This window comes from Rhinopithecus roxellana, chromosome 15 (assembly GCF_007565055.1).
Source record: "Rhinopithecus roxellana isolate Shanxi Qingling chromosome 15, ASM756505v1, whole genome shotgun sequence".
Classification (NCBI taxonomy): Eukaryota; Metazoa; Chordata; class Mammalia; order Primates; family Cercopithecidae; genus Rhinopithecus; species Rhinopithecus roxellana.
In genome coordinates, this window is record NC_044563.1 from 17,651,347 (window position 1) to 17,675,480 (window position 24,134).

The following is a 24,134-nucleotide window of genomic DNA, read 5'->3' on the forward strand; positions in this document are numbered from 1 at the left end:
GTTTTGCATCTCCATTTTTATTGAAATACAAAAAGTGCAAATGGTGAAATACATGATTGGTGCCAAGGCAGTCATTAAGTGTGAATGTGAACACTGGATTCACAGTACAAGCGCCCCTTCCCTGGGGTACAGACCAGTGGGGGCATGAGAAAGACCAAATAGATCCGAAAGGCTCCCCAGTGAATGGGGCTGTGAGCGACACTTGATACACAAAGGAGGGCGGAGAGCAGAGCAGCCCTGGATGAGGCTAGAGACCAAGGGACTGATGGAGAACCAGCAAAAGCCCAGGCCCCAGGGGGCTGAATGTGCTGCCGATGGTCTTGGGAGAGCCCAGCGAAGTGACACCCAGGCCCAGCCTGGTTTGTGGATGGGGCTGGGCTGGTCAGTGAGGATTCCAACAGTATGGGCTCTGGAATTATCCTGCCTGGCCAAGGTCGTGGGGGCAGGGTCACTGCAGGTACTTCCCTGTACTCCCCAAGGACAAGACTGCAGGAACAGGAGTCCCCAGGAAGGAGTGTAATTCTATGAGACAGTGGGAGTGAGAGATCAGCCATCACTGGGGTCGAGGTTCTTTGAAAGACAACAGGGCTGGCCAGGTGCGGTGGCTCACGCCTGTAATCCCAGCACTCTGGGAGGCCGAGGTGGGTGGATCACGAGGTCAGGAGATCGAGACCATCGTGGACAACATGATCAAACCCTGTCTCTACTAAAAATACAAAAATTAGCCAGGCATGGTGGCATGCACCTATAGTCCCAGCTATTCAGGAGGCTGAGGCAGGAGAAATCGCTTGAACCCGGAAAGCGGAGGTGTGCCAAGATTGCGCCACTGCACTCCAGCCTGGCAACAGAGTGAGACTCCATCTCAGAAAAAAAAAGTAGGGGGCCCTAGAGCCCCTTAATCCCCTGGGGAAATTGCTAGAACCCACCTACCTGGGCTGATCTATCAGCACAATCTCTGCCCCTCCTATGGGCACTCATAGCCTCTACCCCAGCCCCTTTAAGAGTCCCCCAGCTGGAGGAAGGAGCCACAGAGATCCTAAGGCACTGAGTCACCTCTGGCCGGGGCAGGGGCCAGTGTGACTCCACAACAGACAGGTCCACAAGAACCTGAAGGCTGATGATCTGCCCGTGTGGGAAAAGAGGCCAGGAGGGGAGAGGCTGACCCGGCCAGTCACTGATCCCACCGCACACTGTAGCGCTCAGAGGCGGGAAGGTGGAGGGAGGTTTCAAGTGGATGCTGGAACTGAGCACTGTGATCCAAGCTACCAGTCCCAGCAGAACCAAGGGATTAGGACACCCCAGGGGCAGTATCACTTGGGAAAGGCTGACCCAGGATGTGTGGAAGAGGAGGAGGCAGAAAGCAGACACAGGCTCCAGCCCTGTCACTCCTCAGCAGGGGAAATACCCCAGACTGAGCTGCTGGGGGCAGTATAGGAGCAAGGGTGCCTACACTCAGGCCTTCATGCAGTGGGACTTCTGCAAAGCAGGGCAGCCTACCAGACAGGGAGGCACCTCAGCTTGGGGCGGTGTCCACACCAAGGAGCTCAGCTGCTCATTCCCAGCAATCCAGAGGGGAGGACCGGCCCCTGCTACCAGCCCAGCCAGCAGTGATTTGATTCATCCACAGTTGCCAGGGAAACAGAGGCAGGAAAAAGCAGGAAAAGGGTTACTGGGGCTCAGTCCTTCTCCAGTTAGAAGAGCCAAGCCCAGCTCTGGAGAGCCCAGCAAAAGCCAGGTGTCCAGAGAGGCAGTGAGAAGTGTAAGGCGAAGAAAAACGTCTTCTGGTAAGAGCGAGGCCGCCAGGGCTGTGAGGCGGGCTGGACAGAGGTGGGGGAGAGCATGCCTGATGGGCGGCTCCAGCATCTCTCTCCAGGGGGCTTCATGGCCCCTGATGCCAGGGGGAAGAGTCCAAACCCGGGCTACCAGAAAAGGGTCTGGTGGGGCAGGGGCCAGGTTCAGAGCCCCCTGGGGTCCGGGCTGGGGAACAGCTCCCCTTGGTGATCCAGAAGGAACTTGGTGAAGGTGTTGATGGGATTAATGGCCTTGAGGGTAATGGCTGCATCCTTGGCCCACAGCAGGTTAGGGCCGAAGACAACAGCCAGGTTAGTGTTGGTCATTTTGTTCTGGTCACTGTGTGCAGAAATCTGTGGAAGGAATCAGGGACTGCAGCAGAAAGCCACAGATGCTGCCTCCCACTCCCAGCAACCACAACCAGGGCGCAGAGGAGGCGGCAGCTCCTCCTTCCCCCTTCCTTCACCCCAGAGGCCAAGTCCACGGTCTCACCTGCACCAGGAAAGCAGTCAGGAAACGAAGCACCTGGTAGTTCTCCTCGGGCAGCGTCTGGAGGACCTGCAGCGTCTCTGCCACCCTCTGGCTCTCATCAATGTCTATGAGGAAAGGGGGCCCAGGTTATAGGGGCCCTGGGCTGGGCTGGTTCAGGACGCTCTGACGCAGGCTACAGGGGAGACCCCCCCAGCAGCCTTTCCTGGGAGGCACCTAGGCCCGAAAGCTTGCAGCGCACCTGCCTTAAGTCCAGCCCCAGGCCCAGCAGAAGAGAGGGGGACTCACTGAGGAAGCCCACCACATGGGGATAGAGGTCAAAGGTGAGCAGGGGCTCAGGAAGCTCCCGGAGGAAGGTCTTGAGGATGACTGCTGGCAGGTGCAGCTCATTGTACTGGTCGAAGTCCACAGGCAGCCCTGGGGTGGGGGCAGCATGAGAGAAGCTCGGCACAGCCTGAAGGGCAGCACCCATCTGCAGACAATGCGGGCCGCACTGCCTGACTCCCCTTGGACCCTGCACAAGCCCCTCTGACACCTGCCTCCCTCTTCTTCTGTGACCAGAGAATGCAGGTTCCAGCCATCTGGGGGGAGTGGGGCCTGGCACACCCCACCATTATTCCTCAACTCTGAATATGCCTGTACCCAGGACCCGGGAGCCCAACCGATAAGGCGGCCGGCCTGGCAGAAGGGGGACTTACATGACACCAAGTGCCATGGAAACCTCCAGCAGGAAGAGACTCTGAGGCCCTCATTTACAGGGCAGCAGAGGGCAGAGAAGCCCCTACCAGTCACACACACACATGGCCCTGCCACAGCCCAGGGCCGCTCACCCATGTTGTACTTCTGCTGCACTTCCCGGACCACTTGGGTGTTGGCCGACCTCCGGAAGATGCCCTCGGTGGTGAGAGCTGGGAAATATTAGGGCCTGGTGAGCCTCCAAGCGCTGGGCACCAGTTGGATTCCCTGCCCCTTCTCTGTCTTGGGGTTCTAGGCAGGGCTGGGTGGGGGCGTTGAGGCTTGCAAGACCTCCCTCTGCCCTGCCCAGCAGCTTCCCCAGCTTCCTGAGGGGAGCCAGGAGACCTGGCTGGTGAGGAGGCAGGCCCAGCACTCACCATGGGCCTGTAAGTAGGCAACAGTCTCCCTGAGCACAATGGGAATGGGCTCCTGCTCTGGATTCTTCTCCTGGAGGCTGCGGGAACAAGGCTGGTGAGCCGGGCCTACAGCCCTTCCCGCCTGCCATGGCCCAGCCACCTTTCATACTCACTGCTGCAGCGAGACTCCAAACTGCTGGTTGGGCAGGGGGGGCCGTGGGGGCATGGGCTTGGGGGCTGTCGCGGGGCTCTTCTGTGTGGATTTGAGGAAGTCGTCATATCTGCAGGAGTAGAGGGAGGTGGGTCAGGCCCTGCCTGGCTCTGGAGTCGCTCTGCCAGTTCAATCAAGCATTGACCACACAGGGTCAGGAGGATCGTCTCATGCGATCTCCATTAACAACTCCGCTTTCCACAGCAGCAAAGACCTGGGAGAGGTTGGGACACGGGCTTGCTCTGCCTAAGCCCCACGCGGTCTCTGAATCGGGACACGCGTCCTCGTGACCCTGGCTTCACGAGCGCCCGGCTGCCGGACCCGCCTCACTTGAGCACTTGGCGAGGGATCCCCAGCTGCTCCAGCTTCACGTGCTCGCTCAGCTCACTCAGGTAATTCACATAGAAGATCTTCTGCCCGAACTTGAAGCTGTTGGTGGAGGAAAGGGCCTGGGTTGTGGGGACCCCTTCCGGTGGCCTCTACTCTCCCCTCAACACCCACCCAGTTCAGACCGAAACCCAGCCGCACCTGGTGGTCCCTGGGCTGCCCAGCCTCCCGGCTTCAGAGTTCCAGGCAAGCGAGGACCACTGGCCCTGCCCATGGCCACTCACCTGATGAGGGGCTTGAAGAGGATGAGCAGAGTTTTGATGAACATGGTCGGATGCACGATGTACAAGGCCTTGATGTTCTTCTTATACCTGCAGAGGCAGAAGGGACAACTCAGGAGCAGGCGTGGTGGGACAGGCACCATGCTAGGGTCCCGGTGCATACTTTTTTTTTTTTGAGACAGAGTTTCTTCACCCAGGCTGGAGTGTGATCTCAGCTCACTGCAGCCTCCACCCCCCGGATTCAAGTTATTCTCCTGCCTCAGCCTCCTGAGTAGCCAGGATTACAGGCATCCACTACTACACCTAGCTAATTTTTGTATTTAGTAGAGACGAGGTTTCACAACGTTGGCCAAGCTGGTCTTGAACTCCTGACCTCAAGTGATCCATCTGCCTCGGCCTCCCAAAGTGCTGGGATTACGGGTGTGAGCCACTGCACCCAGCCTCGGTGCATACTTTCTGATTTGAACACGCATGGCCAGCATGCGAGGTAAGGGCCATCGCTGTCCCATTTTACAGATTAGAAAACAGAAGGCTCAGAGAGGTTAAGTAAAACAAGAGGTCAGAGTACAAATAAGCTGAGAAACTGGGCTTTAAGCCCAGGGTGATCTGACTGCAGATTCTTTTCGTTGACGTAGATGGCAGCCCCAGCCACCCCCTGCCTTGGAATAAGCTCGTGCCCAAGTGGAGGGCAGCCCGGAAGCTGGCAGAGCCGCTGCCTCTGGATCTGCCTGTGCAGGCCCCATGCCCCAACCCACTTGCGGTCAAACTCCCGGTAGGCGTCACGGAGCCAGCTGAGGGAGGGCTTGTTGTCACTGGTCAGGCCGTGGTGCAGATACAGCAGCGTGTAGTCACTCTCCACGTACTGGTCCAGGGTGTGCTTCAGGTACCTTCCAGGGAAAAGCCCTGCTCAGGCCTGCCCTGTGCATAGGGGCGGCCCCATGAAGACAGAAAGCAGCCCCAGGGGTCTCCCGCCATGTCACAGCCCCTTCCCCGCAGCCCACCCCAGCACAGTCTGTTCTGGCTCATAATCAGTCGCCAGGTTCCCGTGGAGGAGACCCAGGGTAGTGGCTGGGGGGAGGAATGACAATAATAATAACAGCTCTCGGGCTGGGTGCTGTGACTCACGCCTGTAATCCTAACTTTGGGAGGCCGAGGTGGGCAGATCTCCTGAGGTCAGGAGTTCTAGACCAGCCTGGCCAACATGGTGAAACCCCATCTCTACTAAAAATGCAAAAATTAGCCAAGCATGGTGATGCATGCCTGTAATCCCAACTACTCGGGAGGCTGAGGCAGGAGAATCGCTTGAACCCAGGAGGCGGAAGTTTCAGTGAGCAGAGATTGTAGTACTGCACTCCAGCCTGGGCAACAAGAGTGAAACTCCGTCTCAATAATAGTAATAATAATAACAGTTCTCACTCTTGAGCAGGAACTAGATGTCAGGAGACCAGGACCCTAACCTGGGCACTCCTAGGCCTGCAGTAAAAATGGGAATGATGTTTCCCCTGAATCAGGATTTCCCTGAATCAATAATAATGATGATAGTCACCATTTATCAATATTAAGCTTTTAGTGTGTGCCAAGCACTTCACATACATTATCTCATACCTTGCTTATAACTGAGGCTGATGTAATCCCCATCCTACAAATGGAGGCAATGACCAGAGAGGTCAAGTGCTGATCCAAGGTCACACAGCTTGTGGTAGATCCTGGAAGTGAAGTGTCTAACACCAAAGACTGCTTTTTTTTTTTTAAGACAGGGTCTTACTGTCATCCAGGCTGGGGCACAGTGGCATGATCACAGCTCACTGCAGCCTTGACCTCCCAGACTTAAGCTCTCCTCCTGCCTTAGCCTCCTGAGTAGCAGGAACCACAGGTGTGAGCCACCATCCCCAGCTCATTTTTTCAGTTTTTATTTTGTAGAGACAGGTCTCACTATGTTGCCCAGGCTGGTCTTGAGTTCCTGGCCTCAAGTAATCCTCCTGCCTCAGCCTCCCAAAGTGCTGGCGGATTATAGGCATGAGTCACTGCACCCAGTTGAAAGCCTGCATTCTTGACCACGGGACAGCTTTGCCTTTTACACACAAACTCCAGCGCCGGTGGTAAAACACTGTGCCCATGAGAGGTGATGGGGTGGCCAGAGAGTCACCTGCTCCAGTCACTGGGCCTTTAGTGGACCAAAGAGCCCCAACTCCTCTGGTTCCCTATTATGCTCATAACACACTATCTACGAGCTCAGCACAAACATATACACACCTGGTGTTGAGCACACTGAGAGGTATGGATGGAATGAACAAGAACTGGGTAAAGGGAGGGGGGTGCATGTAAAGCCCTCTTCCTTTTTTTTTTTTTTTTTTGAGATGGAGTTTCGCTCTTGTTGCCCAGGCTGGAGTGCAGTGGCGCGATCTCAGCTCACCGAAACCTCCGACTCCCGGGTTCAAGCGATTCTCCTGCCTGAGCCTCCCAAGTAGCTGGGATTATAGGCATGTGCCACCACGCCCAGCTAATTTTGTATTTTCAGTAGAGATGGGGTTTCTCCATGTTGGTCAGGCTGGTCTAGAACTCCCGACCTCAGGTGATCCGCCCACCTCGGCCTCCCAAAGTGGTAGGATTACAGGTGTGAGCCACTGTGCCTGGCCATAAAGCCCTCTTTCTAGTTGGCCAAACAGCTCCTAGGCTCCCAAAGGGACACTACTCCAGGCTGGGAGGCTAGGCAGATAGAATGCTAAGGACTTCCAAGGGGAGACAGGGAAGGAGAGAAGCCTGGTGAAGTGGCCGGAGCTTGACGTAACCCAGAGAGAGTATGCTCAAAACTGGCCCATGGATGCCAGGCTGGGCTAGCACAGGCAGGCGTGGGGTGGCTGATGCTGGGATCCCCAGTACGTGGTCATTTACCGCTTCTCCACACTGAGCACTGCAGTTTACAAAGAGCTGTAGCATAAAGAGATTGCATTTTGCAACTACAAAAATAGCAAAGATTATAGTGAAAACAGATACTCTCATCCACTGACGGAGGTTATGGCCTTTTGTAGGGAAATAAAGTGATGTTTATCAGAAGCTATAAAATGCTCATACTCTCTGACCCTGTAAAAATATGTCTGGGAGTTTGTCCTAAGGAAAGAATCTGAGATGAACAGAAACATTTTTGTAGAAGGCTGTTCTTCATGGCCCATTTTATGATGGGGGGAAAAGAATCTAGTGTCAAGCTAACTGCAACAGCAGGGAATTGGTTAAATCAACCACGTGACAACCATAAATAGAACAGCTCACAGGACATTTCTGCAGACAGAATGAATCTGTGAAGTCAGATGTCAGAACAGTGTTATACCCTTTGTAGGGTGTGAGTAACACAGATGTGTTCGGTTTTTGAAAATTCACACAGCATACTTACAATGTATTCAGTTTTCTGCCGGCATATTAGATGTCAATAAAAGATTTTTTAGAAGATATCTTTGAAGAATGTTTAATGCTCAGAAAAAAGTGTTATGTAAGATACAAAACCAGGCTGGGTGTGGTGCCTCACACCTGTAATCCTAGCAATTTGGGAGGCAGAGATGGGCAGATCACCGGAGGTTGGGAGTTCAACCTGGCCAACATGATGAAACCCTCTGTCTACTGAAAATACAAAAATTAGCTGAGTGTGGTGGTACACGCCTGTAATCCCAGCTACTTGGGAGGCTGAGGCAGGGGAATCGCTTGAACTCAGGAGGTGGAGGTTGCAGTGAGCCAACACCATGCCACTGCACTCCAGCCTGGGTGACAGAGCAAGGCTCAGTCTCAAAAAAAATAAAAATAAAAAAGATACCAAACTGACTATACAGTTCCATATACATTATAGAAAAAACAGGAAATTACTACACAAAAATATTAACAGTAACTTTCTCTCTAGGTAGTGGGTGTGTGGGAGACCTTTTTTTTTCACAGCTGTCTATATATTTTTTCTTTATGGCTACATATATTTTTCTAAACTCTCTAACTTATAATACTTTAAAAATGTACACAACGGATTTCATGTATATTCTTTTGTTTGTTTGTTTGTTTTGAGATGGAGTTTCACTCTTGTTGCCCAGGCTGGAGTGCAATGGCATGATCTTGGCTCACTGCAACCTCTGCCTCCCGGGTTCAGGTGATTTTCCTGCCTCAGCCTCCTAAGCAGCTGGGATTACAGGTGCCCGCCACCACACCCAGCTAATTTTGTATTTTTAGTAGAGACAGGGTTTCTCCATGTTGGTCAGGCTCGTCTTGAACTCCTGACCTCGTGATCCACCTGCTGTCACCTCCCAAAGTGCTGGGATTACAGGCGTGAGCCACCATGCCCAGTCGTGTGTTCTTACCTAATGCCCACAACAACCCTGGGAGGTGGGCACAAGTCTTTTTTTGTTTGTTTGTTTTTTTGAAACAGAGCCTCGCTCTGTCGCCCAGGCTGGAGTGCAGTGGCGCGATCTCGGCTGACTGCAACCTCCACCTCCCAGGTTCAAGCGATTCTTTGGCCTCAGCCTCCTGAGTAGCTGGGATTACAGGCACACGCCACCATGCCCAGCTAGCTAATTTTTATGTTTTTAGTAGAGATGAGGTTTCATCATATTGGCCAGGATGGTCTCAATCTCCTGACCTCATAATCCACCTGTCTCGGCCTCCCAAAGTGCTGGGATAACAGGCGTGAGCCACCGTGCCCGGCCTCTTTTTTTTTTTTTTTTTTTTTTGAGACAGAGTCTTGCTCTGTCACCCAGGCTGCAGTGAAATGGCACGATCTGGGCTCACCGCAACCTCTGCCTCCTGGGTTCAAGCAATTCTCCTGCCTCAGCCTCTTGAGTAGCTGGGATTACCCTGAGTAGCCGGGATTACAGGCCTGCACCACCACGCCTGGCTAATTTTTGTATCTTTAGTAGAGACGGGGTTTTACCATGTTGGTCGGGCTGGTCTCAAACTGCTGATCTCGTGATTCGCCCACCGTGGCCTCCCAAAGTGCTGGGAGCACCTACCACCACGCCCGGCTATATTTTTAGTAGAGACGGGGTTTCACCATGTTAGCCAGGTTGGTCTCGATCTCCTGACCTCATGATCCGCCTGCCTCGGCCTCCCAAAGTGCTGGGATTACAGGCATGAGCCACCGCGCCCGGCCGCTTCAGGCACTTTCTATTTCAACCTCCCGGATCTGGGTGGACAGCTGGGAAGAGCCACGTCTGAGATAATCTGACTGAAAACGGGACAAAGTGCTCCATGATGGAAGCACCCTGCTGCCCTCAGCAGGGACTGTGACCAGGACAGAAGTGATGGAGGACAAGCAGCAGCTGATGTCGAGGACTTCCTGAAGCCAAGGACGCCCTGGGGTGGGCGTCGCCTCCCCAGCAAGCTGTCTCCTGAAAACCAGGTGCTTTCCACCCCCATCTACTGACTTCCTCCCACTTCACTTATTATCTGGGCAGAAGGCTGTCACCTGGTACATCAGACACAGAAAGAACAAGAGAAAAGGCCATGTGCCTCCTCCACCAGGCCCAGGCCAAGCTCTTGCCCATTCTGGCTGGGCCACGCGGCGGGCTTGGACAAGGCTCTGCCTGCCTTGTGAGGAGCAGTGGGAAGAGCATTCAGAAGACCAGAGAGATAGAATTCCTAGATGGCACTGGAAGACTCAGCCTGTGGCCCTGGCTTGCCAGGACTGGCTGAGACTCCCAATTCAGGCCCTTCCCCTTCTGCCGCTGCCCTCTGGGTCTGTCCCTGAGCCCACACTTCCTCCTGCTCGCACGCAATCATCCAGGATCTCAAAGAGCGGCTTGGGACAGTGCCAGAATTTTACATGTCAGAGTGCTTCAAACTGGTCAGGAAAGGAGTGCATCTTTCTAAAATTTACCAATAGAAAACAGAAAGCAGGGCAAGATGGTCTCACTCTACTACACACCCCGAGGACAGCATCAGGAGGTGAGTTTGCTCGCCTGTGAGCCCAGAGCTGGCTCAACCATAAACGGGTCTTTCAAGCCTCGGCATTCGACCAGTCTTCAGCCCTGAATCAGGACGTGTCTGGACCGGCCAGAGTTATTACGTATGTTTGGCTCACAGAACCCACATTGGTACAGAAACCACTGACACTAAAGGCACAAAATAAGACAACACTAACGATTCTTATAAATGATAAACAACTGCAACCATCTCAGAAACACCACAGGATTATAATAGTCAATCCTCACATCTGGACAAAAGTCCTTCCTTTTCATATGCTGTTTCTCACTCCTGTAAGGAAAGAGGCTTGTATTATTATCCCTTTGAAAGGTGAGGAAAGCGAGGCTTAAAGATGCTTCCCAAGATCACCCAGCTTCAATTAATAGAAACTAGGTCTGACTCCTCATCCAGTGCTCTCCCCTAAATATAAACCAGCTCCTTCATGAGAAGAGGGGAGGCATTAAGGCAGGTGGTCTAGCACCCACAGGCAGGGAGGGAAAGTAAAGAACGTGGCATTAGGCTACACTGGGGATCTGGGCAAAGCCCCAATGCACTTCCCAGCAGGTACTCACCCCAGGAGCTTGCTGTGGTCCAGCTGGTGGCTGGGGGGCATTCGACAGGCACTAAACACAATGATCTTCCGCCCATACTTGTCATCTCCTAGGTATGGAGAAAGACGGAGCGCAGTGGGTTGAAGGGGAACCAAAAGAAGTGGGGCGAGGAACTTAAAGGGGCCAGGCATGCTGAGCTGAGCCAGTTACCACAGGGGCCGGAGCGCCCATGCAGACAGACCTCTGGGCAGCCTCCCGCACTCAAGGGTGTCCCATTGAAGAGAGAGACAGCTTGCTTTCAGGGTTACTGAGCTGGGGTATTTAAAAAAAAAAAAAAAAAAAAAAGATTTTTTTTTTTTTTGTGATGGGGTCGTTCTTTCACCCAGTCTGGAATGTAGTGGCACAATCACAGCTCACTGTAGTCTCCATCTCCTGGGCTCCAGAGAGCCTCCTACTTCAGCCTCCCAAGCAGGCAGGGCTATAGGGGAGCACCACCATACCCGGTGAAATTTTAAAAATTTTTTGTAGAGACAGATCTCACTATCTTGCCCAGGCTGGGTCTTGAGCTCCTGACTTCCTCCTACCTCAGCCTCCCAAAGTGCTCGGATTACAGACGTGAGCCACCGCACCCAGCCAACATCACTTTTTAAAAAGTCATGCCGGCCAGGGACAGTGGTTCACGCCTGCAATCCCAGTACTTTGGGAGGCCAAACCAGGGGATCACCTGAGGTCAGGAATTACGAGACCAGCCCGGCCAACATGGTGAAACCGCATCTCTACTAAAAATACAAAAATTAGCTGGGTGTGGTGGTGCACGCCTGTAGTCCCAGCTACTGGGGAGGCAGAGGCAGGAAAATTGCTTGAACCTGGGAGGCAGAGGTTGTAGTGAGCTGAGCTGGCGCCACTGTACTCCAGCCGGGGTGACAGAGCAAGAGTGTCTCAATTAAAAAAAAAAAAAAAAAAAAAAAAAAGTCATGCCTGGTGCAGAAAACCCAAATATCCATCAGCAGATAAAGGATGTAGTTAATCCATGCAATGGCATACTGTTTGGTCATAAAAAGGAATGAAGTACTGATACATGCTACCATGTGAATGAACCTCCAAAACACTATGCCAAGTGAAAGCTGGTCACTAAAGGCCACCAACTCTATGATTCCAGTTACATGAGGCGTCTAGATAGGTACGTGCATAGAGACAGGAAGCAAAGTATTGGTTTCCAGGTGCTGGGAGGAGGGGGAAGGAGGACAGGTCGCTTAGTGGGTACAGCGTGGTATGAGTACGGGTGGTGAAAATGTTTTGGAATTAGATGGAGGTGATAACTGTATGACAACATGCACTAAGTATTATACCACTGAATTGTACACTGCAAACTGATGAATTTTGTTATGTGACTCTTATCTCAATCTCAATTTTTTTTTTTTTTTTTTTTTTTTCAGATGGAGTCTCGTTATGTCACCCAGGCTGGAATGCAGTGGCACAGTCTCAGCTCACTGCAATCTCCGCCTGCCAGGTTCAAGCGATTCTCCTGACTCGGTTTCCTGAGTAGCTGAGATTACAGGCACCTGCCACGGTGCCTGGCTAATATTTGTATTTTTAGTAGAGACAGAGTGTCACCAAGCTGATCTCAAACTCCTGACCTCGTGATCCACCCGCCTCGGCCTCCCAAAGCAATGGGATTACAGGCATGAGTCACCATGTCCAGCTCTTACCTCAATTTTTTAAAAATGCTCACTAAAGCATTTGTGATCTTGCCAAATAGTCGTAAGTCTACACTTTTCCATAAGCACCCCCACTGAGCAATGTGTATTTGGAAAGCCTCTTGAAGTTACCTTCTCAGCATGTTTGAGGCCACTGACGAAATCAGTCTGATTACTAAACAGTCATGTCTCATTTCTGACCACTGACAATCGCTTTCTGATTTTATTACTAGAATTTTTTTTAAGAGATGGTGGTCTTGGCCGGGGGTGGTGGCTCACGCCTATAATCCCAGCACTTTGGGAGGCCAAGGTGGGCGGATCACGAACAAGGTCAGGAGATTGAGACCATCCTGGCTAAGACGGTGAAACCCTGTCTCTACTAAAAATACAAAAAACAGCCGGGCATGGTGGCGGGCACCTGTAATCCTAGCTACTAGGGAGGCTGAGGCAGGAGAATGGCATGAACCTGGGAGGCGGAGCTTGCAGTGAGCCGAGATTGCGCCACTGCACTCCAGCCTGGGCGACAGAGCGAGACTTCGTCTCAAAATAAATAAAAATAAAAATAAAAGAGATGGGGGTTTCGTTGTGTTGCCCAGGCTGTTCTTGAACTCCTGGCTTTAGGTGATCCTCTCACCTCAGCTTCCTAAGTAGCTGAGACTACAGGTGTGCACCACTGCACCCAGCTTATTACTAGTATTATGGACGACACTGGCTTTGATTGACTTCTGTAGGCTTCTAAGCATTCTATCCTTTCCAATTAAGATATTCTAGGGCCCCCACCAACCCTTAAGACTCAACGCAGGCATAATCGCCTCCTGGAAACCTGTGTCCTTGCCCTCTTTCCCCAGACAGGTTAGCTGCCCCTTTTCATGGTTCCCAGCATAAACCATCCCCCATCACCGTCTTGACCCTTCGCTCTCCTGTAGAATTGTTTATGTACCTGTCTCCCTGACAGGCTCGTGAGCAGCTCAAAGACAGAGGCTGTGTCTCATTGTGTTTGTTCTTTTTCTTATTTTACTCCTGGCAAGCTGTGATTGATTTTGTTTTTTTTTTAAGAGACAGGGTCTCGCTCTGTCGCCCAGGCTGGAGTGCAGTGGCACAATCGTAGCTCACTACAGCCTTGAACTCCAGGCACATGCCATCCCACCTGCTTAATTAAAAACAATTTTTTTTGAGACAGGATCTTTCTATGTGGCCCAGGCTAGTCTTGAACTCCTGCCTCAGCTTTCCAGTAGCTGGGATTACAGCTGCATACCACGGCACCTGCAGTCTCCAGTACTGGTCCAGTGTCCGGCACGTGGCAGGTATTCAAGACGTTTTGGTGGCCTGCACAAAATCACAGGTCACCATTAAACTACGGGATGCCTGGTTCTGGTTCTATTTCTGTGTTTTTCTTTTTCTTTCTTTTTTTTTTTTTTTTTTGATAGAGTCTCTATCATCCAGGGTGGAGTGCCATGGAGTGATCTGCGCTCACTGCAACCACCACCTCCTGAGTTCAAGAGATTCTCCTGCCTCAGCCTCCCAAGTAGCAGGGACTACAGGCGGATGCCAGCACACCTGGCTAATTTTTTTTTTTTTTTTTTGAGATGGAGTTTCGCTCTTGTTACCCAGGCTGGAGTGCAATGGCGCGATCTCAGCTCACTGCAACCTCCGCCTCCTGGGTTCAAGTGATTATCCTGCCTCAGCTTCCTGAGTAGCTGAGCTTACAGGCATGCCCCACCACGCCCGGCTAATTTTTGTATTCTTAGTAGAGACGGGGTTTCACCATGTTGGTCAGGCTGGTCTCGAACTCCTGACATCAGGTGATCCGCCCGCCTCAGCCTCCCAAAGTGCTGGGATTACAGGCGTGAGCCACCATGCCCAGCCTTAATTTTTGTATTTTTAGTAGAGACAGGGTTTCACCATGTTAGCCAGGCTGGTGTCCAACTCCTGACAGATGATCCGCACACCTCAGCCTCCCAAAGTATTGGGATTATAGGCATGAGTCACAGCACCTGGCCTCTATGTTTGTTCTTGATTATGCTTTGGTTATGGGTCAGAGTGCTTCAGACAGTGAGTTTCCCAAAGCTCTGGACAGAACGTCTCTAGATTTGCCAGAAGAGAATCCTCTACTAGCCTGTCTGCAGAGGAGGTGCAGCTCCATCCTGGAAGGTCTGTTTTAAAGGACCAGGTGGCACCTGCTCTCTTTCGTACCCCAGCCTAGATCCTGAGGTGCTGAGATCCCGGAGACCAGCTGGGGGTGGCTCTGGGGCTATGTGCCTACTCTGATTCACTTCCCACTGGCTCTGACAGTGGAAGGAAAAGCAAACTGGCAGGGGCCAGGGCCAAAGGGTTAGACTGGCAAGCCCAGCCTCCCTACAGTCTGCAGCTTCAGAAACCCCTGAGATGCCTACCACCAGCCTGGGGAGAGGGGCCTCATCTGCCTACCTCTTTCTAAGCAGAGGAAATGCCCAGGATATAGGGGAAATGCTCGAGGACCATGAGGGCTACCAAAAGAATCTTTCCTTCCAGCCCGTGAGTCCCCGTGCCTCACACCTGCACCGGCAGGCAGCAAGGCAGGCCTCATTAGCTGGCAGATTTGAGGATTCAGCCAGGGCAGAAAGTCTGTGAGGCCCCTGGCTCTAAAATTTAAGAGGTAGAAACTCGTTAGGGAAGCTGTTGTGGGGAAGGCTGGAGGCCCATGGTGCCTCCTCTCCGCTGGCCACAGTACTTTGTAAGTGGGAAGCTGTGGGTTCTCAACCAGGGCTCCACCAATGCACTCAGCAGACACAGCACCTCCATGATGTTATATGACAAATATTACAAGCATGTGTATTTTTTTTTTTTTTTTGTGAGACAGTCTCGCTCTGTCGCCCAGGCTGAAGTGAAGTGGCGTGATCTCAGCTCACTGCAATCTCTACCTCCTCGGTTCAAGCGATTCTCCTGCCTCAGCCTCCTGAGTAGCTGGGATTATAGGCATGTGCCACCACACCCAACTAATGTTGTATTTTTAGTAGAGACAGGGTTTCTCTGTGTTCGTCAGGCTGGTCTCGAACTCCTGACCTTGTGATCCGCCAGCCTTGGCCTCCCAAAGTGCTGGGATTACAGATGTGAGCCACCGTACCCAGCCGCACTTCTTTTTTTTAGTCAAAGAGATCCCCCTCTATCCTGGGGATACGTTTCATAATTGCAAAGTGGACTGTAACCAGTTTTAAGAACCACTTCACCACTTCACTAGACTGTAAGCTTTTTTTTTTTTGAGTCAGGATCTTGCTCTATCACCCAGGCTGGAATGCAGTGGTGCAATCATAGCTGGCTGCAGCCTCCAACTCCTGGGTTGAAAGGGTCCTCCCACCTCAGCCTCCCAAGTAGCTGGGACTACAGGCACAGGCTACTACACCTGGCTAATTTTTTATTATTTTTGTAGAGACAGGGTTTCACTATGTTGCCCAGGCTGGTCTTAAACTCCTGGCCTCAAGCAATCCTCTCACCTCACCTTCCAAAGCACTGGGATTACAGATTACTGAGCCACCACGCTCAGCTGGCTGTTAGCGTTTTGAAGGAGGGGAGTTGTGTTTTTCCTTACTGAATCCCTAATGCAGACTACAAGTCTCATTTCAGGGTACTTTTTTTGTCGCCCAGGCTGGAATACAGTGGCGCGATCTCCGCTCACTGCAAACTCCACCTCTACCTTCAAGTGATTCTCCTGCCTCAGCCTCCTGAGTAGGTGGGATTACAGGCACCCGCCACCACGCCGGCTAGTTTTATTTTTTGTATTTTTAGTAGAAGACGGGATTTCGCCATGTTGGCCTGGCTGGTCTCCAACTCCTGGCCTCAAGTGATCCACCCACCTCGGCCTCCCAAAGTGTTGTTTCAGGGTTCTGTGAATGCACACTGAATGAAGCCAGGATGAAGATGTGGGCAAAAAGGGGGTCGGTCAGATGGTGGACTCCCAGATAGTCGAGGAATGAGGGGATGGGCAACACTAGGTCTAGCTCCTCCCTCTGGCTTCCTGAGTGGGTCCCAATGCCCAAGTCCTTGGGTAGCTTAGTATTTGCCAGCAGGCAGGGCAGCTGCTGCTACAAGCAGCACATGGAAAGCAGCTCAAAACTCCCCGGCCTAATCTCAGATCAGAGCCAGCGTCTGCCCAGGAGCTTTTTAATATTTTTTTGAGATGGAGTCTTGCTCTGTCGCCCTGGCTGGAGTGCAGTGGCGCGATCTTGGCTCACTGCACCCTCCGCCTCCCAGGTTCAAGTGATTCTCCTACCTCAGCCTCCCAAGTAGCTGGGATTACAGGCGCCCACCACCACGCCTGGCTAATTTTTTTCTTTTCTTTCTTTTTTTTTTTTTGTATTTTTAGTAGAGATGGGGTTTCACTATGTTGGCCAGGCTGGTCTCGAACACCTGACCTCGTGATCCACCCGCCTTGGCTTCCCAAAGTGCTGGGACTACAGGCTTGAGCAAAGGCCCGGCCCTGCCCAGGAGCTTTAAAGACAAAGGAGCTGGCAGCTCTAGTGTCTCCAGGGCACTGGGGGGAAGACTCAATGAGGAGGGAGCGCCAGCATTTGTGCAAAGCACCAGGGAGAGACAAGCCGCCTGAGAAGGAGGCCTCTGCATTCCCCAGATACCAATCAGGAACTCTCCCAGGGTGGCCCTGGAGTTAATCAGCAACAGGTCTCCCCAGGCATTCTGGGCCCCATCAAACCAGCCGCACCCACAACCAGACCAGCAGGCCTGGAACCTGGCAGGTAGGGCTGGAACAACGGAGCCAGTCACATGCTACAGCCAGCTCACACATTTGTTAAGCTGTTCAATTGTCAGGAATTTTGCAAGCCAGTTGACGTCACGTTGGTAGCTAGAGATCTGCGAGGCAGAAGCTGCAAACGCTACAAATCATGGCCTTTTTTCCCCTCTCCAGAGAGCCATTTACCAGCACACCACTGGAAAGAACCCACTGGGACTGAGTCAAATCTGACCCTGGGGCATGACAACCATTCCCAGCAGGGAGATCAGGGGCTGCAGGGGAGCTGAGGCTGTAACCCACCCTCCCTTCCTACAAGGGCTTCTCCCGGACATCCCTACGGTCTCATCAAATGAGTGCCTGGTGATGCCAATCCAGCCTCCTCTCAGCAATCAGGGAGGCACATCCATGGGGACACCATCACCCAGAAGGTCCCTGAGCCACCACTCAGAGGCCATTGCCCAAGACCAGAACCTCCTTTCCCTTTGGGGTCTGGGTGTGTCCCCACCCAGCCTACCCCACCCCCATCCTATCTCCTGTAAATCTTCTGCTATTTCCGACTCCCAGGCACCACCAGCTCCCAGCTCCCCAGGGTGGGGCTGCAATTAAGCTAGCCCCATCTGGCCTCCACCGAGAGCCCTTCCTGATCCACAACCCCAGAGGTCGCAGCCCAGAGAGGCCAAGCACAGACAGCCAGGACGGACACCTACCTGGCTGGGCCCCCTCAGGCTCATCGCAGTCTGGGGAAATAGAAACGAATTGCAGCTCTGTGTGGGGGATGTGGGGAAGGAGGTGTCACCCACGGAGGTGGGGAGGGGCAGGTTCCCCCAGCTCTGCCTTGACCACACAGGCCAGGATGATGTCAGGACAGAAACTCCTTCACATCAGGTACCCCCCAGATTCCAGTCAAGTTCAGAACCCTCAGGGTGACTCTCCTGTGCCCAATTCAGGACCAGACTGGGGAAAAAACCCTCAGCCTTACTTCTGCAGAGGGCGAGTGAGGCCAGAGCCAAGGCCCTCGACCCAGACTAGGGCAGGCACCAGAAATACAAATGCCATGGAAACACCTTTGACCTTCGGGGCAATCCTCTCAACTGCCCCCTCCCTCTCCAAGCCCAGCACCCCCATGGCCGGACAGGTTTCTTCCAGGGCCACTGTCCGCCAGGTTCTCCTTGCCCACGCCAATGCCTCCGAGCAGGGCCATGCTGCCCACCTGCTTATGAATGCCTGGCCTCACCAGCGAGGACAGACAAATGTTAGGGAAAAGACAAAGGATCCTGGATTCCAGCTGCTCCTTCTGAAGTGGGGCCCTAAGGGCAGCAACCACCTCATCAGCCTGACTCTCCTGCTCCTGGTTTCTTCTGGGTCCCCTCTTATGAACAGGAGGGAGGGAGCTCCCTGAGACAGAGACCTAAGCGCGGCTCCGCACCCATTCTCAGCAGGGCAGCACATCTGCCAGGAACCTGATTCTCCAGGAAGCATGTGGCCTGCCCACTTCTGGAGAGAGGCTCTGCCCATTCCAGACTTCCCAGGAAGGACTGGCACTCTCCATCCTCCCCAGTAACTGATGGGGTGGAAAAGCCAACATTAGGGTGGAGGGGTAGGAGGGGAATAGAATGAGGGGAAGGGAAGGCCACTTATTCAAGGCCAGCTATGTTCTGGCTCCAGGCTAGGCCCTGACATGCATTCATTATTGTAACCCACAAGGAAGACATGAGAGTTCAGAGAGCAGAGCTGGAGATCAAACCCAGGGCTTTCTGACTTCAAAGCCACTAGGCCACATGGCTCCCCACATGCCCCCTGCAAGTGGAAACAATGGGGCCATAGGTCAGGAGGTGGCTGCAGGTGAGCACATTAAATGGCAATGAGGAGTCTGCACTTTTAAAGAACAATGCATGTCCAGGGCCAGGGCTCAGACTGCAGGGAGGCCCATCCCCTGTGGTGGGAGGGGCTGACTTCCTGAGGCCAGGAGCTCTGAGGATTAGGAAAACAGTGCTGGGTGCACTCACCTGCCACCTCCACGATCTGGTGCCGGGCGATGTCATAGTACGGGTCATCCCACTTCAGGTGTGTGACAGGTTCCGGGGAGCTGCTTTTGGAGTCATCTGAGGAACACAGCAGGGTCAGGGGACAAGCCAGGGGGCTGGCACCATGCTCTGCCCCAGAGGCATGCTGTCTGGCCCTTCCCCAAGTAAGGCCTGTGCTCCCCGCCTAAACCTGGGACTGGTCTGCCCCCTCCTGCCCTCCTGGCGTCTCCCTTCAGCAGCAGTGGTACATCCCCCTCTAAAGCGCCTGTAGCTGCCTGAGATCAGACACAGCCCACCTGACTTGGGGAAGTCAGGCATTTCATCCGAGGGCCAGTTCTTCTCATCGATGGAGGCCAGCTTCAGCTGGTTCAGAGCTTCGCTGGTGTCATCCAAGGTCAGATCATCCTGCAGCTCTGACAGCGGATCCATGGCCAAGCCTGTCCCCGACAGTCTTGCCCTGCAGAACCTTAAGAGAAACCTGGGAGAGAGGAGAACAGGTGGCAGGTCAGTGACCCGCTATTTTCACCTTCTGCAACCTCCACCGCATGCCCTCCTGCCCCTACCCTTCCCTCTCCCAGGCTCCCCATCCCTATTCCTCAACACTCCTCATCCCCGCCAAGAGCTCCACGTAGCTCTGGGTTCTCCTGGCTCTGTGGCTCACACGTGTTGCCAGAAAAGGCAGCTGGGGCAGAGGATGGCACAGCTCGGCGCCTCCCTCCAGGTCCTGCAGCTGGGGAGGGAAGAGCTGTGCCAGGTCCTGTGCTGCCTGCCACCCAGCTGGCTCAGTGATGCAGTCCCAGCTGCAGAGGGCAGAGGTCCATGCCTCTCTCCTCAGAAGACCTGGACACAGAAGCCTCCCAGGCTCCCGCAGTTACAGGGGTAGAAATGTTGTAAGAATCTAAGGAACATACTGGGCGCCGTGGCTCACGCCTGTAATCCCAGCACTTTAGGAGGCTAAGGCGGGAGGATCACCTGAGGTCAGGAGTTCAAGACCAGCCTGGCCAACATGGTGAAACCCTATCTCTACTAAAAATACAAAAAAATAGCTGGGCATGGTGAGGCACCTGGGGTCCCAGCTACGCGGGAGGCTGAGGCAGGAGAATCACTTGAACCCAAGAGGCAGAGGTTGCAGTGAGCTAAGATTGCGCCAAATGCACTCCAACCGGGGCAACAAGAGTGAAACTCCATCTCAAAAAAAAAAAAAAAAAGAGGAAGAAAAAGAAAAAGAAAAAAAAACTAAGGAACATAGGGTGTCCAAACCCATTCCACGCCTGAAAAAGGTCACCTGTGGTCCTGGCCACTCCATCCCTCATTCCTGGCCCAGAGGGGAGGAGGGAGCCAAAGACTACAGGGTCCCAGAAAAAAATGGCTATGACTGGCCGGGCACGGTGGCTCACGCCTGTAACCCCAGCACTTTGGGAGACCGAGGCGGGAGGATTGCCTGAGGTCAGGAGTTCAAGACTAGCCTGACCAGCATGGTGAAACCCTGTCTCTACTAAAAATACAAAAACTAGCCGAGCGTGGTGGCAGGCACCTGTGATCCCAACTACACAGGAAGCCGAGGCAGGAGAATCACTTGAACCCGGGAGGCGGAGGTTGCAGTGACCAGAGATTGCGCCATTGCACTCCAGCCTGGGCGACACAGCAAGACTCCGTCTCAAAAAAAAAAAAAAAAAAAAACGGGGGGGGGCTATGGCTGAGGGGCCCAGCTGGGTTTGTTCCAGGACAGGAACTAGCAGCAGGGGATGTGGAATTGCCTGCCAGTCATCACACACAGTCTGCAGGCTCCTAGGGGCGTCCAAGCCCACTCTTACTCTGCAGGGTGCTCCTGACACCAGTTTCAAAGTGGAAAGGTCGACTGCCCTAAGGATTGGAGGGCACAGATGGGAAAGGGGGATGCTTGCGATGTCCGGAGTGCTGAGACAAGGAGGTGACCAGTGGAACAACAGCTCCAGCAGGCACGGGGCAGAGCCGACCACCAAGCTGGGTTTCTCCAGGTCTGGAATCTGGCCAGAAGGCTGCAGCCACATGCAGCCTGGGGGTAGGCACCTCTGCCCTCAGCCCTAATGGGAAGCAACTCCCTCTCCCGCCACAAGCTCTCCACATGAGGGAGGGGAGTTTTCAGTTCAATCTATTCAGTCTGACCCCAAGGAAGAGGCTGTTCCATGTCCAGCTGTATTCCTGGAGCCCCAAAACTGACATATATGGTCAGAGAATCAGCAGGGCAGATAAGCAGAACAGACAAGCCCTGGGAGTGGGCAGGAAGAAGAGGGGGAGAGCTGCCATCCCAGAGCCACAGACTCTGGGAGGTGAGGAAGCTAGCACAGGGAAATTGTAACATCAAGTAGTAGAAACGAAGTATCCTGCCTGTTTAAGACACCAGCCACCCACAAGCCTGCTGTACTCTGCAAAATACACCCAACTCTGAGATTAATTTTTCCATTCTCGGCAGGTAAACCTTTACAAAAACTTAAGGATCACCTTAGGCAATCACTTTTGGGAAGTTGTAGACTTTTCTGAAATTGGTAACATTTGTGAACTTTTTCCCTAAGAAAAATTAGTAGATGTATGCAATTTTAAGAGGTTCATACTCCTTCTGAGAATCACTGTTTAAGAACTTCTGGCCTATTCAGAATAACACCTGACATATAGTAAACGCTATCATTTGTTGAATGACTGAACCAATTAATTCATCTTCTAAGTAAAGAAGGGAACCGATACTTGTTGAGGGCCTATATAAGACCATGAACTGGGGACACAACTCAACTTCACAATAGCACTGATGAGGCATGTTCTACTAAGCCCATTTTACAGTGAAGAAAGAGAGGACCAGCCGGGCGTGGTGGTTCACAGCTGTAATCCCAGCACTTTGAGGTGGATCACGAGGTCAGGAGTTCAAGACCAGCCTGGCCAACATGGTGAAACCCCTTCTCTACAAAAATACAAAAATTAGCTGGGCATGGTGGCGTGTGCCTGTAATCTCAGTTACTCAGAAGGCTGAGGCAGGAGCATTGCTTGAACCAGGACCCGGGAGGTGGAGGTTGCAGTGAGCCGATATCGCGCCACTGCACTCCAGCCTGGGCTACAGGGCAAAACTCCGTGTCAAAAAAAAAAAAAAAAGAGAGAGAAAGAGAGAAAGAAAGTGAGGACCAGAAAAAAATAAGCCAGTTGCTGAGGGTCATACTACGAGCAGAGGCAGGACTTCAATCCATGTCTGTCTGTAGCGGTCTCTTGGTGAGGGTCATCACCTCAACAATTATCTAAGTGGCTGTCATTCATGCAATTCTCAAGGTTCAGAGGTGCCACAAAAGAGCAAACTAAAGCCTCTCCCCTAATATTCTCTTTTTTTTTTTTTTTTGAGGCGGAGTCTCGCTCTGTCGCCCGGACTGGAGTGCGGTGGCCAGATCTCAGCTCACTGCAAGCTCCGCCTCCCGGGTTTACGCCATTCTCCTGCCTCAGCCTCCCGAGTAGCTGGGACTACAGGCGCCCGCCACCTCGCCCAGCTAGTTTTTGTATTTTTAGTAGAGACGGGGTTTCACCGTGTTAGCCAGGATGGTCTCGATCTCCTGACCTCGTGATTCGCCCGTCTCGGCCTCCCAAAGTGCTGGGATTACAGGCTTGAGCCACCGCGCCCGGCCTAATATTCTCTTTTACACAGAACATAGATAGCAACTTGAAACCATATTCTTGCAGGGCACAGTGCCTCACACCTGTAATCTCAGCACTTTGGGAGGCCGAGGCGGGCAGATCCTGAGGTCAGGATTTGGAGACCAGCCTGGCCAAGATGGTGAAACCCCATCTCTACTAAAAATACAAAAATCAGCCGGGTATGGTGGCGCGCGCCTGTAGTCCCAGTTACTTGGGAGGTTGAGGCAGAAAAATCGCTTGAACCTGGAAGGTGGAGGTTGCAGTAAGCCGAGATCACGCCACTGCACTCCAGCCCGGGCAACAGAGTGAGACTCCGTCTAAAAAAAAAAAAGAAAAGAAATAATATTTTCAATGTTGGAGTTGGCCTCCCAGTTGCAAATCCCACCACAATACAGCAGCAATTACAACTCTCAACTACAATTAGGTTTGCATAGAGCTTCATGATTTACAAAGCCCAGGTTACGTATTGCAGCTATCCCATTTCACAAATTAAGAAGTTGAACTGAGGCTGGGCGCAGTGGCTCAAGCCTATAATCCCAGCACTTTGGGAGGCCGAGGCGGGAGGATCAGGAGGTCAGGAGTTCGAGACCAGCCTGGCCAACATGGTGAAACCCCGTCTCTACTAAAAATACAAAAAGTAGCCGGGCGTGATGGCGGACGCCTGTAATCCAGCTACCCAAGAGACTGAGGCTGGAGAATCGCTTGAATCAGGGAGGCGGAGGTTGCAGTGAGCCGAGACTCCAGCCTGGGCAACAAGAGTGAAACTCCGTCTTAAAAAAAGAAATACGTTGAATTGAAAGCGTGGCCTAGTAAGTGGTAAGGAGGAACATTTCCCCCAAATTTCTTGTTATTAGTGCTTTGCCAGATCAGATATGGGAGATTTCCCCCTCCCGCCAGCTTGCTGGATGACAGCGATCCGGCCTGGACTCTGCCCTGGGGAAGACAGGAAGAAGGCAGTGAAAATGGTTAAGTCCTCTTATTGCAGGCGCCAAAATGGGGCAGAAACCCTGCAGGAAGTCCAGGCCTCCGAGTCCAATTCCACCCCCGTTCCCCTCCTCGGATCTGCTCGGGTCCTCCCCATCCGGACCCCATCCCTTCGGACTACCTGGCCAGCTCCTTTCCTTTCCCCATCCCCACCCGGTGAGACCCCGCGCCCAGCAGCTCACCGCGCTCGGGCACTGCTCCCTCTGCCACGCCTGTCAAAGCTCGGCAAACATCCGGCTCCGAGGTGGAACGGGAACCGCCCCCTCCCGCTCGCCTCTATCCCCAACAACTTCCGCCACACCTCTAACCCACTTCCGGTCCCAAACATGGCCTTTCCAGAAGCCCCGCCCACTTCCTGCACTCACCGCCTAAGTGCCTGCCCCGGG

At 53.0% G+C, this 24,134-nt stretch overlaps 1 protein-coding gene across 1 annotated transcript; it reads right to left on the reverse strand.

The window, feature by feature from the left end:
• On the reverse strand, nt 1-24,039 carry ARHGAP1 (Rho GTPase activating protein 1). The gene is made up of 13 exons (XM_010371082.1): nt 23,931-24,039; nt 19,413-19,594; nt 19,099-19,194; nt 10,694-10,781; nt 4,946-5,077; nt 4,194-4,280; nt 3,913-4,011; nt 3,545-3,652; nt 3,393-3,469; nt 3,111-3,188; nt 2,569-2,697; nt 2,284-2,387; nt 1-2,144 (listed from the first exon to the last, which is right to left on the reverse strand). The coding sequence occupies exons 2-13, from the start codon at nt 19,543-19,545 to the stop codon at nt 1,956-1,958; spliced, it is 1,320 nt and encodes a 439-aa protein (XP_010369384.1). The 5' UTR covers nt 19,546-19,594; nt 23,931-24,039; the 3' UTR covers nt 1-1,955.
• Nucleotides 24,040-24,134: the final 95 nt, after the last annotated feature.

Bases quoted from the DNA above. Each gene is read 5' to 3' on its own strand.
- ARHGAP1 (XM_010371082.1), bottom strand. From the start codon at position 19,545: ATGGATCCGCTGTCAGAGCTGCAGGATGATCTGACCTTGGATGACACC. The intron at 19,195-19,412 runs GTGGGCTGTGTC...TGTGTTCCTCAG, and splicing joins GCCTGACTTCCCCAAGTCAG to ATGACTCCAAAAGCAGCTCC. The intron at 3,189-3,392 runs GTGAGTGCTGGG...AATATTTCCCAG, and splicing joins TGCCTACTTACAGGCCCATG to CTCTCACCACCGAGGGCATC.